Consider the following 13,882-nt stretch of genomic DNA (forward strand, 5'->3'; position numbering starts at 1 on the left):
CCCCCAAAACCAACAGTAAGCGTCCGCACAGGCCCCGTAAACACACGTACCGCTACACACACACTTCTTCTGAGCATACACACGCTTGTGCCTCCCTTGTGCATAGAGTCTGTAGTGACAGTAAACAATCACATGAAACCTGTAAGGCTGCATGTATAATCCTGCTCCAGAGTTAGGCTGGGGTTTAGAAGGCTGTAAGCCTTGAGGTTTACACACACACTCACACACACACTTACTGGTCCAGTCTGATGCGCTTTCTCTCTCTCTGGGCCTTGATTCTGTTGTGTGTCTGTGTCTGCAGAGAGAACGAGGTCCTCAAGGTCCAGCTGAAGAAATATGTGGGGGCTGTTCAGATGCTGAAGAGAGAGGGGAGCCAGGGCAATGACACCGGTAAGACACCACGCACGCTCGCTCAGTGCTCCATATCTAAACAGGGCAGGAAAAATGTATTCTCTTATGCATGACAAGGTCAGTGTTGAGCCACCACTCAAGGATGTAGTAACTGAATAATAAGCCTGGTTTGAGACATGCCTTTATGAAACATAATTAGTCCCCCCTTTGTTACTTAGTAATTTTGTGGAATTTGGATTAAAGTGGCTTTCTCTCCTGTTGCTTGGGGATATATCCACGCTGTGCAAAGGGTACAGATATAAGACTGTTATATCAAAGGCAAACGGAATGGACATGGCAATTTAGGGAGACAGAATGCCTAATGACATTTTCGGGGTAGAGACTGGTTATCAGTACTGATCTCGGTTTCTGTGGACACTATCTCCCTCCTACATGGTTTTGACTAGATGGGATACAGCTTTTGTCAGATTTGACTTTTCACAGCAAGATGACGCCGTCAGACATGGCAGCTCTGCTTCTAGCACCTAAGCAATGTTGCATTTTTATTTTTGTGTTATATTTCTTACATTATTAGCCCAGAAAGTTTTTTTGTGTTATTACATACAGCCGGAAATAACTTTTGGATATCAGAGTGGCGGTAACTCACCAGCATTACGAACAGGAATACGACTTTCCCGAATTAGAACCTTTGTTCGAACACCCCAGGGCAATTGAACTTATCCCAGAGGCTGCTCCAAGACGCCACTGGCAGAGGAGAGGTATTCGGAGTGGACTTCTAGTCCGACTCAGGAGGCAGGCACACCATCCACCACTTCCGAGTATATTACTTCCTAATGTTCAGTCTCTGGACAATAAAGTAGACGAGCTCAGGGCGAGGATCTCTTTCCAGAGAGACATCAGGGACTGTAACATACTCTGTTTCATGGAATCATGGCTCTCAGGATATACTGTCCCGATCCATACAGCCAGCTGGGTTCTCAGTTCATCGCACAGACATAAATAAAGAACTCACCGGGAAGAAAGGCAGGGATGTATGTTTCATGATTAACTGCTCATGGTGTGATTGTGATAACGTACAGAAATTATTTTATTTACCCAACCTAGAACACTTTACAATCAAATGCTGACCATGTTACCTTCCAAGAGAATTCTCTTCTGTTACAGTCACAGCCGTGTATATTCCCCCTCATGCCGATACCATGACGGCCCTCAAGGAACTACGCTGGACTTTATGCAAACTGGTGACCACATATCCTGAGGCCACGTTTATTGTAGCTGGGGATTTTAACAAAACAAATGAGGAAAAAACGACAAGTTTTATCAACACATTGACTGTAGTACTCAATTAGGAAAACCATTAGATAACTGCTACTCGCCTTTTCAAAACGCCTACAAGGACCTCCCCTGCCCTCCCTTTGGCAAATCAGATCACGACTCCATTTTACTCCTCTCTTGGCTAGATAGCAGCTTTCGCAAAACTGAAAGCGCTAACCAACGCATTTAACCATGGCAAAGTGACTGGGAATATGGTTGAATACAAACAGGGTAGTTATTCCCTCCGTAAGGCAATCAAACAGGCAAACCGTCAGTACAGAGACAAAGTGGAATCGCAATTCAACGGCTCAACCATGAGACGTTTGTGGCAGGGTCTACAAACACTCATGAATTACAAAGGGAAATCCAGCCACGTCCCGGACACCGTCTTGCTCCCAGACAAGCTAAACACCTTTGCCCATTTTGAGGATAACATAGTGCCACCGACGCGAACCGCTCCCAAGGACTGTGGGCTCGTGTTCTCCGTGGCCGACGTGAGTAAGTAATTTAAGCGTGTTAACCCTCGCAAGGCTGCCAGCCCAGACGGCATCCCTAGCTGCGTCCTCAGAGCATGCGCAGACCAGATGGCTGAAGTATTTACAGACATATTCAATCTCTCCCTATGCAAGTATGTGGTCCCCACTTGCTTTAAGATGTCCACCATTGTTCCTGTGTCCAAGAAAGTAAGTGTAACTGAACTAAATGAATATCACCCCGTAGCACTCACTTCTGTCATCATGAAGTGCTTTGAGAGGTTAGTTTAAAGATCATATCATCTCCTTACCTGACACCCTAGACCCACTTCAATTTGCATACCGCCCCAATAGCTCCACAGATGATGCCATCGCACTGCACACCGCCCTATCCCATATGGACAAGAGGAAGACCTACGTCAGAAGGCTGTTCATTGACTATGGCTCAGCCTTCAACACCATAGTACCCTACAAGCTCATCATTAAACTTGGGACCCTGGGTCTCAACCCTGCCTTTTGGAACTGGGTCCTGTACCTCTTGACTGGCGACCCCCAGGTGGTGAAGGTAGGAAACAACACCTCCACTTTGCTGATCCTCAACACAGGGGTCCCACAAGGGTGTGCGCTCAGCCCCCTCCTGTACTCCCTGTTCACCCATGACTGCGTGGGCATGCACGCCTCTAACTCAATCATCAAGTTTGCAGACGACACAACAATAGTAGGCCTGATTACCAACAATTACGAGACAGCCTACAGGGAGGAGGTGAGGGCTCTGGCGGAGTGGTGCCAGGAAAATAACCTCTCCCTCAACGTCAAGAAAATGAAGGCGCTGATCGTGGACTTCAGGAAACAGCAGAGGGAGCACGCCTCTATCCACATCGACGGGACCACAGTAGAAAAGGTGGAAAGCTTCCAGTTCCTCGGCATACACATCACTGACGAACTGAAATGGTCCACCCTCAAAGACAGTGTGGTGAAGAAGGCGCAACAGCGCCTCTTCAACCTCAGGAGGCTGAAGAAATTCAGCTCGGCCCCTAAGACCCTCAAACTTTTACAGCTGCACAATTGAGAGCATCCTGTCGGGCTCTATCACCGCCTGGTACGTAAACTGCAACTGGAGATCTCTCCAGAGGTTGGTACGGTCTGCCCAACGCATCACCAGGGGCAAACATACTGCCCTTCAGGACACCTACAGCCCCCAATGTCACAGGAAGGCCAAAAAGATCATCAAGGACAACAACCACCTGAGCCACGGCCTGTTCACCCTGCTATCATCCAGAAGGCGAGGTCAGTACAGGTGCACTAAAGCAGGGACAGAAGCTGTTTTTCAGTCTCTCAATCTCAAGGCCATCAGACTGTTTAAATAGCCGTCACTAGCCGGCTACCACCCGGCTACTCAACCCTACACCTTAGAGGCTGCTGCCCTATATACATAGACATGGAATCACTGGCCACTTTAATAATCAAACACTAGTCACTTTAATGTTTACATACTGCTTTACTCATCTCATAAACTCACCAAAAAAAGAAACGTCCTCTCACTATCAACTGCGTTTATTTTCAGCAAACTTAACATGTGTAAATATTTGTATGAACATAAGATTCAACAACTGAGACATAAACTGAACAAGTTCCACAGACATATGACTAATAGAAATGGAATAATGTGTCCCTGAACAAAGGGGGGGGGTCAAAATCAAAAGTAACAGTCAGTATCTGTTGTGGCCACCAGCTGCATTAAGCCCTCACCCTCTGATCCAACAGGTCCCAGACGTGCTCAATGGGATTGAGATCCAGGCTCTTTGCTGGCCATGGCAGAACACTGATATTCCTGTCTTGCAGGAAATCACGCACAGAATGAGCAGTATGGCTGGTGGCATTTTCAAGCTGGAGGGTCATGTCAGGATGAGCCTGCAGGAAAGGTACCACATGAGGGATGTCTTCCCTGTAACACACAGCGTTGAGATTGCCTGCGATGACAACAAGCTCAGTCCACTGATGCTGTGACACACTGCCCCAGACCATGACGGACCCTCCACCTCCAAATTGATCCCGCTCCAGAGTACAGGCCTCGGTGTAACGCTCATTCCTTTGACGATAATCGCAAATCCGACCATCACCCCTGGTGAGACAAAACCGCGACTCGTCAGTGAAGAGCACTTTTTGCCGGTCCTGTCTGGTCCAGCGACGGTGGGTTTGTGCCCATAGGTGACGTTGTTGCTGGTGATGTCTGGTGAGGACCTGCCTTACAACAGGTCTACAAGCCCTCAGTCCAGCTGCTCTCAGCCTATTGCAGACAGTCTGAGCACTGATGGAGGGATTGTGCGTTCCTGGTGTAACTCGGGCAGTTGTTGTTGCCATCCTGTACCAGTCCCGCAGGTGTGATGTTCGGATGTACCGATCCGGTGCAGGTGTTGTTACACGTGGTCTGCCACTGCGAGGACGATCAGCTGTCCGTCCTGTCTCCCTGTAGCGCTGTCTTAGGCGTCTCACAGTACGGACATTGCAATTTATTGCCCTGGCCACATCTGCAGTCCTCATGCCTCCTTGCAGCATGCCTAAGGCACGTTCACGCAGCTGAGCAGGGACCCTGGGAATCTTTCTTTTGGTGTTTTCAGAGTCAGTAGAAAGGCCTCTTTAGTGTCCTACGTTTTCATAACTGTGACCTTAATTGCCTACCGTCTGTAAGCTGTTAGTGTCTTAACGACTGTTCCACAGGTGCATGTTCATTAATTGTTTATGGTTCATTGAACAAGCATGGGAAACAATGTTTAAACCCTTTACAATGAAGCTCTGTAAAGTTATTTGGATTTTTAAGAATTATCTTTGAAAGACAGGGTCTTGAAAAAGGAACGTTTCTTTTTTTGCTGAGTTTATCTGTGTGTGAGCAATAACATTTTATTTTATTTGAATTTATGCAGCAGGTTAGGATTATTTAAATAGCAGGTTAGGATATTTAGTTTACGTTAGGAAAAGAGTTTAAAATATTTCTACTTTTGACATTCATTTGAGAAGCTGTATCCCTTCTAGCCATGACCCTCCTACAGCGACAGAGATTCTCCTCAGGTGTCCCACACAGTGTGTGTGGGACACCTGTAAGGCACAGAGATGCCTAGGATATCAGGAGCATTGCTTTTGTGTAAGTGTCAAATATACATGGCCAGGATTGACAGGCACTGTGTGGGACAGCTGTAATTGACAGACCTCCTGCGTGGGGGTAATACTTTTTATTCTAGTTTGTTGGTTTGAATGTATTGGTTGGTTTTAATGCAATGTTTTTTTCTTTGACTTGGCTTCTGGCACTACTTAAGGGGAAACATGCACACAAGGGTTAGAAAAACATCCCAGACACATTGCACCTCATCTCTCAGGTCTCAGTAACGACTCTAGCAGTCAGAGTCGTCAAATCTCCAACATGGATGTTTGTCTATGGTGACACACAGAGCAATGCTCTGGGACACTGACAACATGGAATGATGAATGGATTTCCGGAAGGCTGTAGAATCCTGACAGAGTTTCCACACTAATTAAGGGCCTCTGCACAGCCGCCGCCTTGTGAATTACCCACAATCCTCCTCAGCCTTTCATGGTCCCCAGTGGAGTCAGGCCACACAGTGTACATAGTGACGCTCTTGATGTAAATATCCCAATTTGGCTTTCCCTTGTTCTCTTTCGCCTGTTCTTCTCCCTCTCTTTGTGTATCTGTCTCTGTCTGTCTAAAGTGTAGAAGACAGGCATTCTGAGTCTAAATGATTTCCACCTGCATCCCTTCAGTCCCTATTGCTAATGATGTGCCATACTCCATCAGGCTTTGGTGTTGAGTTGCAGCTGAAAGAGACGACAGGGGAAACACTGAATTGATACACAAGCGCTACAATGCATGCTTTGTTTCATCATGTCCTGTCAACGCTGTTTGCCTGATCATCGCACAGCCTTTTGAAACTCCTCTGATGATACAGCTCAATACAGATGTGATCTTCTGAACGCAGCTCAGGCAGAGACAGGCTACTAACAACCCCTCTGAAACAGCTTTCCGCTCTGGATAAACTCCAACACTGTTTTCTCTTCCCTCCTGCTGATGTCTCGTCTATCCACGTTTGTTTGGATTGTCCCCAGCTGTTGTCGCAGATTGGGGGTGTGTTTGTGTCACGGTGTCTGTGTTATTGCTGTGTGACTGATTGAACGTGGTGTGAAGGGAAAGCACAGCAAACTGTTCCCATGTATATCATTATGTATGGTTATGGGATGAGTCAGCGTATGGTATCATTAGTACGGTGTATATTCTCTTCCGATATACTTCAATTTCTGAGTTTGCAATAAATATGAACACTGTATTTCTATACAGAATGCTTAGCTCGCTGTAGGCTTTAGAGATGCAGCATTTTTGCAGTGATTCCCCAAACTTTCAAGTATCAAATACAATCAAGTAAGCAAAATCCAGTACTAATAAACCGTGAAACGCTGGTCACAAAGGCATGATAAATGGGGGTCAACTTTCTCTGGCTGTAGGTCAGGATTCAAGCTCCTTCATGTAATCTTTTTTATTCTCTCCTTCCTTCCTGTTTACATTTAACACATTCATCTGAAATTCATATTTCCTCCTTTTCTCCGAAATTTGATTCAGGCTCTCTCTGACCCCTGCTAGATTAGTCTAATAAAGCGTCTCACTTCATACACTTTAATACGGCGGTGATTAAAACATGAATCAACACATAGTGGAGTCGTCACTTCTCCTGCTCATTTGACAGACAGACATGCTACCTAATGAGTGAAGCAACCAGCCGCATTTTCCACCTACGCGACTCAGGCTGCCAGAGAAATGTTAATAACACCATGTTACTAATTCATTACACACACACACACTGACGTATTTATCTGTCCTTCCTCAGAGCCGTAGGGTCAGCAGCAGCCGTCGTGGTGTGTGTGTTTGTGTGCGCCCACGTATGTGTAATGGTGTTTATGGTGACCGTCAGCTCCTGGAGGTTGGGATGGGACGAGTGTTTATTAAACAGAAGGTGTGTGTAGGTGAGACTGGGATTTGTGCCATGGAGCCAGTGGTGTTGAGTGTGTGTTTTATGAGTAGGTGTGTGTATCTGGTTTTGCTTGGATAGGTCTTCATCAAACATATAGTTTTTGTATTTGGTAGTTGCGAGAAGAGAGGTGTGAGAGGCTGGTTTATTAAACCAGAAGGTGTGAGCGTTGGGGGTTTGTGAACGTTGGGGGGGGGGGGGGGGGTGTTGTTGTCTGAGCGTTTGGGGGGGTTGTCTGAGCGTTGGAGGGGTGTGACCGAGACTGACGAGCCCAGATGGTCAGCAAGAAGGGGGCGGAGCAGCAGGTCTCATCACTTAATTAACGATCACATCTGACTCATAATGTACTGCACCACCCTACCTGACCAATCTCATTAACCCCTGGTCGGGCCATCCAGCGAAAAATCCTATCGCCATTAGCATAACAATTTTATTTATTATTATTTTTTTTTTCTAATATAGGACTATGTTATATCGTTTTATAGATACACCTCTCCTGAATCGAACCACGTTGTCCGATTTCAAAAAGGCTTTACAGCAAAAGCAAAACATTACATTATGTTAGAGGAGTATATCGTAAAAGTAGCCACATAGCCATTTTCCGACCAACCACATGCATCACAAATAACCAAAAAACAGCTAAATGCAGCACTAACCTTTGACAATCTTCATCAGATGACACACCTAGGACATCATGTTACACAATACATGCATTCCTTTGTTCGATAAAGTTCATATTTATATATAAAAACAGCATTTTACATCGGCGCGTGGCGTTGACTAACTATTTTCCCTCAAATGCATCCGGTGAAACAGCGCTACAATTTACTAAATTACTATTCGAAAACATTTTTAAAATGTAATATTGTCATTCTAAGATTTATAGATAAATATCTCTTGAAAGCACCTGTAATGCCAGATTTAAAAATAACTTTACTGGGTAATCACACTTTGCGATAAAAGGGGATGTGATACTCAGAAAAATAAGCTACCGTTACAGGTCAGCGCCATCTTGGAACAATCGCATATCAAATCTACTCTTGTATACTATTGTCAATAATCCCTTACCTTTGATTATCTTTATCAGAAAGCACTTCCAGGAATCCCAGGTCCACAACAAATGTATTTTCGTTCGAAAAAGTTAATCCTTTACGTCCCAATAGCTTGTTCTTGTTAGCGCGTTCTGAAGGCTGCTCCAAAACTTCCGTCGGCTGCGGGACTTCTCTCTCAACAATTTTTTATTTATTTTTTAATTTAGGTTCGTTCAAACATGTCAAACGTTGTATAACATAAATCTTTAGGGCCTTTTTCAACCAGAGTTCCAATAAGATTCAAGGGGGACGATTGCATTGTGTTTCAAAACGTTTCGAAAGGGGATGGTAGCCAGGGGCGCCGGCGTCATAATGGTGATGGCCCTCTCCGTGTGACCACGTTCCACTGCGTCTCATTCATTCAGTTTTCACAGTAGAAGGCTCAAATCACTTTGTGAAGACTGGGGACATCTAGTGGAAGCAATAGGAAGTGCTCAATGAACCATTGCTCACGGTGTGATTTATAGGCAAGGTGCTGAAGTTGAGTCCGCAATTCAGAATTCCACATCCTGTTACGATCGGTCTCGGGGTTTTGACTGCCATATGAGTTCTGTTATACTCACAGACACCATTCAAACAGTTTTAGAAACTTTAGGGTGTTTTCTATCCACAAGTATTAATTATATGCATATCCTAGCGTCTGAGTTTGAGTAGGAGGCCGTTTTAAAATGGGCACGATTTTTTTTCAAAAATCGCTGTAGCGCCCCCTATCCTAGACGACCGTCAAGAGGTTAAGGGCTTCAGTAAAGGTGAGGGGGCAGAGGGGTTGGCTGAGGGGGAGATGATTGAGAGGAGAGGGCTTCAGGCTTCTGCAGGGAAACACACATGAAGGGATTACATCTGGCTCCAGTCTAGTGTATTAAAAGGGTAGCCAGTCATTTACTACATGACTGCCCAGACTGATAAAACACACAGCTCCCATTGATACTGCAGAGGAGAGGAGGGCCAAACACTATTCACCTATTGCTGCTCTTTTGACCCTATGATCACTCGGCTACACAGCTGATGCCCCCTGTCCTGTTTCAATAACACGGTACTTCATTTTGTTTACCTGTCGGCCCCAGCCTCAAACTCAGGTCCTGTACGTACCTAACTGACCCGCTCTGCCCATTCATCGCCATTTACCCGTTGTTGTCTTAGCTCTCCTGATCAACACCTGTGATTGCATTATGCCTCTCTCTAATGTCAATATGCCTTGTCTACTGCTGTCTCGGCTAGTTCTTATTGTTTTATTTCACTGTATAGCCCTCAGTCCCGCTCAAAATGCCTTCGATAGCTCTTTTGTCCCACCCCACACACATGCGGAGACCTGACCTGGCTAAATGAGAACTTGTTCTCAACTAGCCTACCTGGTTAAATAAAGGTGAAATAAACTGGTGCCTCCAGAGAGGAAACCTCTCTCATCATCACTAAACGCCTAGGTTTACCTCCACTGTACTCACATCCTACCATCCCATTGTCTGTACATTATGCCCTGAGTCTTTTCCACCATGCCCAGAAATCTGTTCCTTTTAATCTCTGTCCCAACGCACTAGACGACCAGTTCTTATTGCCTTTAACCATACCCTTATCCTACTCCTCCTCTGGTGATGTAACCCAGGCCCTGTAGCCCCCAGTTCGACTCCTATTCCCCAGGCGCTATCATTTGTTGACTTCTGTAACCGTAAAAGCCTTGGTTTCATGCATGTTAACATCAGAAGCCTCCTCCCTAAGTTTGTTTTATTCACTGCTTTAGCACACTCCACCAACCCTGATGTCCTAGCCATGTCTGAATCCTGGTTTAGGAAGGCCACTAAAAATTCTGATATTTCCATCCCCAACTACAACATTTTCCGCCAAGATAGAACTGTCAAAGGGGGTGGAGTTGCAATCTACTGCAGAGAGAGCCTGCAGAGTTCTGTCATGCTATCCAGGGCTGTGCCCAAACAGTTTGAGCTTCTACTTTTAAAAATCCACCTTTCCAGAAATAAGTCTCTCACTGTTGACGCTTGTTATAGACCCCCATCAACCCCCAGCTGTGCCCTGGACACCATATGTGAATTGATTGCCCCCCATTTATCTTCAGAGTTTGTATTGATAGGTGACATGAACTGGGATGTGCTTAACATCCCGGCCGTCCTACAATCTAAGCTAGATGCCCTCAATCTCACACAAATTATCAAGGAACCTACCAGGTACAACCCTAAATCCGTAAACATGGGCACCCTCATAGATGTCATCCTAACTAACTCGCCCTCCAAATACACCTCTGCTGTCTTCAACCAGGATCTCAGCGATCACTGCCTCATTTCCTGCATCTGTAATGGGTCCGTGTTCAAACGACCACCCCTCATCACTGTCAAACGCTCCCTAAAACACTTCAGTGAGCAGGTCTTTCTAATCAACCTGGCCCGGGTATCCTGGAAGGATATTGACCTCATTCCGTCAGTAGAGGATGCCTGGTTATTCTTTAAAAGTGCTTTGCTCACCATCTGAAATAAGCATGCCCCATTCCAAAAAATGTGAACTAAGAACAGATATAGCCCTTGGTTCACTCCAGACTTGATTGCCCTTGACCAGCACAAAAACATCCTGTGGCGTACTGCATTAGCATCGAATATCCCCCGCGATATGCAACTTTTCAGGGAAGTTAGGATCCAATATACACAGGCAGTTAGAAAAGCAAAGGCTAGCTTTTTCGAACAGAATTTTGCGTCCTGTAGCACAAACTCCAAAAACTTCTGGGACGCTGTAAAGTCCACGGAGAAGAAGAGCACCTCCTCCCAGCTGCCCACTGCACTGAGGCTAGGAAACACTGTCACCACCGATAAATCTACGATAACCGATAATTTCAATAAGCATTTTTCTATGGCTGGCCATGCTTTCCACCTGGTTACCCCTACCTCGGCCAACAGCTCTGCACCCCCCACAGCAACTTGCCCAAGCCTTTTCTCCTTTTCCCAAATCCAGATAGCTGATGTTGTGAAAGAGCTGCAATATCTGGACCCCTACAAATCAGCTGGGCTAGACAATCTGGACCCTCTCTTTCTAAAATTATTTGCAGCAATTGTTGAAACCCCTATTACTAGCCTGTTCAACGTCTCATTCGTATCGTCTGAGATCCCTAAAGATTGGAAAGCTGCTGCGACACTCAAGACACAAACTGTTACAGACCTATATCTATCCTACCCTGCCTTTCTAAAGTCTTTGACAGATCACCAACCATTTAGAATCCCACCGTACCTTCTCTATTATGCAATCTGGTTTCGGAGCTTGTCATGGGTGCACCTCAGCCACGCTCAAGGTCCTAAATGATATCATAACCGCCATCGAGAGACAATACTGTGCAGCCGTATTCATCGACCTGGCCAAGGCTTTCGACTCTGTCAATCACCACATTCTTATTGGCAGACTCGACAGCCTTGGTTTCTCAAATGATTGCCTCGCCTGGTTCACCAACTACTTCTCAGATAGAGTTCAGTGTGTCAAATCGGAGGGCCTGTTGTCCGGACCTCTGGCAGTCTCTATGGGGGTGCCACAAGGTTCAATTCTCAGACCGACTCTTTTCTCTGTATATATCAATGATGTCGCTCTTGCTGCTGGTGATTCTCTGATCCATCTCTACTCAGATGACACCATTCTGTATACATCTGGCCCTTCTTTGGACACTGTGTTAACAAACCTCCAGACAAGCTTCAATGCCATACAACACTCTTTCCGTGGCCTCCAACTGCTCTTAAATGCAAGTAAAACTAAATGCATGCTCTTCAACCGATTGCTGCCCGCATCCTCCCACCCACCCGTCTAACGTCACTACTCTGGACGATTCTGACTTGTAGAATATGTGGACAATTACAAATACCTAGGTGTCTTGTTAGACTGTAAACTCTCCTTCCAGATTCACATTAAGCATCTCCAATACAAAATTGAATCAGCTTCCTATTTCGCAACAAAGCATCCTTCACTCATGTTGCCAAACATACCCTCGTAAAACTTACTATCCTACCGATCCTTGACTTCGGCGATGTCATTTACAAAATAGCCTCCAACACTCTCAGTGCCATTCATTTTGTCACCAAAGCCCCATATACTACCCACCACTGCGACCTGTATGCTCTCGTTGGCTGGCCCTCGCTTCATATTCATCGCCAAACCCACTGGCCCCAGGTCATCTAAGTCTTTGTTAGGTGAAGCCCCGCCTTATCTCAGCTCACTGGTCACCATAGCATTACCCACCTGTAGCATGCGCTCCAGCAGGTATATTTTACTGGTCATCCCCAAAGCCAACTACTCCTTTGGCTGCCTTCCAATTCTCTGCTGCCAATGACTGGAACGAATTGCAAAAATCTCTGAAGCTGGAAACTCATATCTCCCTCACTAACTTTAAGCAACTACCTCAACCCCATATTGTTATTTATTTATCTTGCTCCTTTGCACCCCAGTGTCTCTACTTGCACATTCATCTTCTGCACATCTATCACTCCAGTGTTTAATTGCTAAATTGTAATTATTTTGCCACTATGGTCTATTTGCCTTACCGCCCTAATCTTACTACATTTGCACACACTCTATATAGATTTTTCTATTGTGTTATTAACTGTTATTAACTGTACATTTGTCTATCCCATGTGTAACTCTGTGCTGTTGTTTTAGTCGCACTGCTTTGCTTTATCTTGGCCAGGCTGCAGTTGTAAATGAGAACTTGTTCTCAACTGGCCTATCTGGTTAAATAAAGGTGAAATAAATGATACAGATGAGGGAAACCGTAGTGTAGACAGGTAGGATCTTTTTTGCTCCACTTGTTTTGTCCTTGTCATAAAGTCACTGGGTGGTGTGTGTGTGTGTGTGTGTGTGTGTGTGTGTGAAGGAACCAATTCAATGGTGCGTTTGTGTGCATGTACTCTGTGTTTGTGTGTCTACTCTGTTTGTTTGTATGTACTCTCGCTGTGTGTGTGTGTGTGTGTGCTCTTTTATTTTTTCATTGAACCTTTAGTTAACTGGGCAAGTCCGTTAAGAACAAATTATTATTTACAATGACGGGGCTGGGATTAGAAATTAAATAAAAAATACATGACAACAACATGGTAGAAACACATCATGGCAACAGCACAACGTTGTAGCAGCACAAAACATGGTACAAACATTATTGGGCGCAGACAACAGCACAAAAGTCAAGAAGGGAGAGACAACAATACATCACGTGAAGCAGCCACAACTGTCAGTAAGAGTGTCCATGATTTGAGTCTTTGAATGAAGAGATGGAGATAAAACTGTCCAGGTAGAGTGTTTTTTGCAGCTCGTTCCAGTCGCTAGCTGCAGTGAACTGAAAAGAGGAGTGACCCAGAGATGTGTGTGTGCTTTGGGGACCTTTAACAGAATGTAACTGGCAGAATGGGTGTTGTATGTGGAGGATGAGGGCTGCAGTAGGTATCTCAGATGGGGGGAGTGAGGCCTAAGAGGCTTTTAATAAATAAGCATCAACCAGTGGGTCTTGCGACGGGTATACAGAGATGACCAGTTTACAGAGGAGTATAGAGTGCAATGATGTGTCCTATAAGGAGCATTGGTGGCAAATCTGATGGCCGAATGGTTAAGAACATCTAGCCACTCGAGAGCACCCTTACCTGCAGATCTATAAATTATG

The 13,882-nt window shown here is 45.3% G+C and overlaps 1 protein-coding gene across 3 annotated transcripts in view; it reads left to right on the forward strand.

The window, feature by feature from the left end:
• The window catches only part of LOC115153606 (sorting nexin-29), a 155,899-nt gene that overhangs the window by 41,907 nt on the left and 100,110 nt on the right, over positions 1 to 13,882 (forward strand). For all 3 annotated transcript variants that reach the window (XM_029699225.1, XM_029699224.1, XM_029699226.1), the window contains one exon: positions 302 to 390. In XM_029699225.1, coding sequence (XP_029555085.1) covers positions 302 to 390 — 89 coding nt within the window. The remainder of the gene's footprint in view (positions 1 to 301; positions 391 to 13,882) is intronic.

This window comes from Salmo trutta, chromosome 18 (assembly GCF_901001165.1).
Source record: "Salmo trutta chromosome 18, fSalTru1.1, whole genome shotgun sequence".
NCBI classification, from domain to species: domain Eukaryota; kingdom Metazoa; phylum Chordata; class Actinopteri; order Salmoniformes; family Salmonidae; genus Salmo; species Salmo trutta.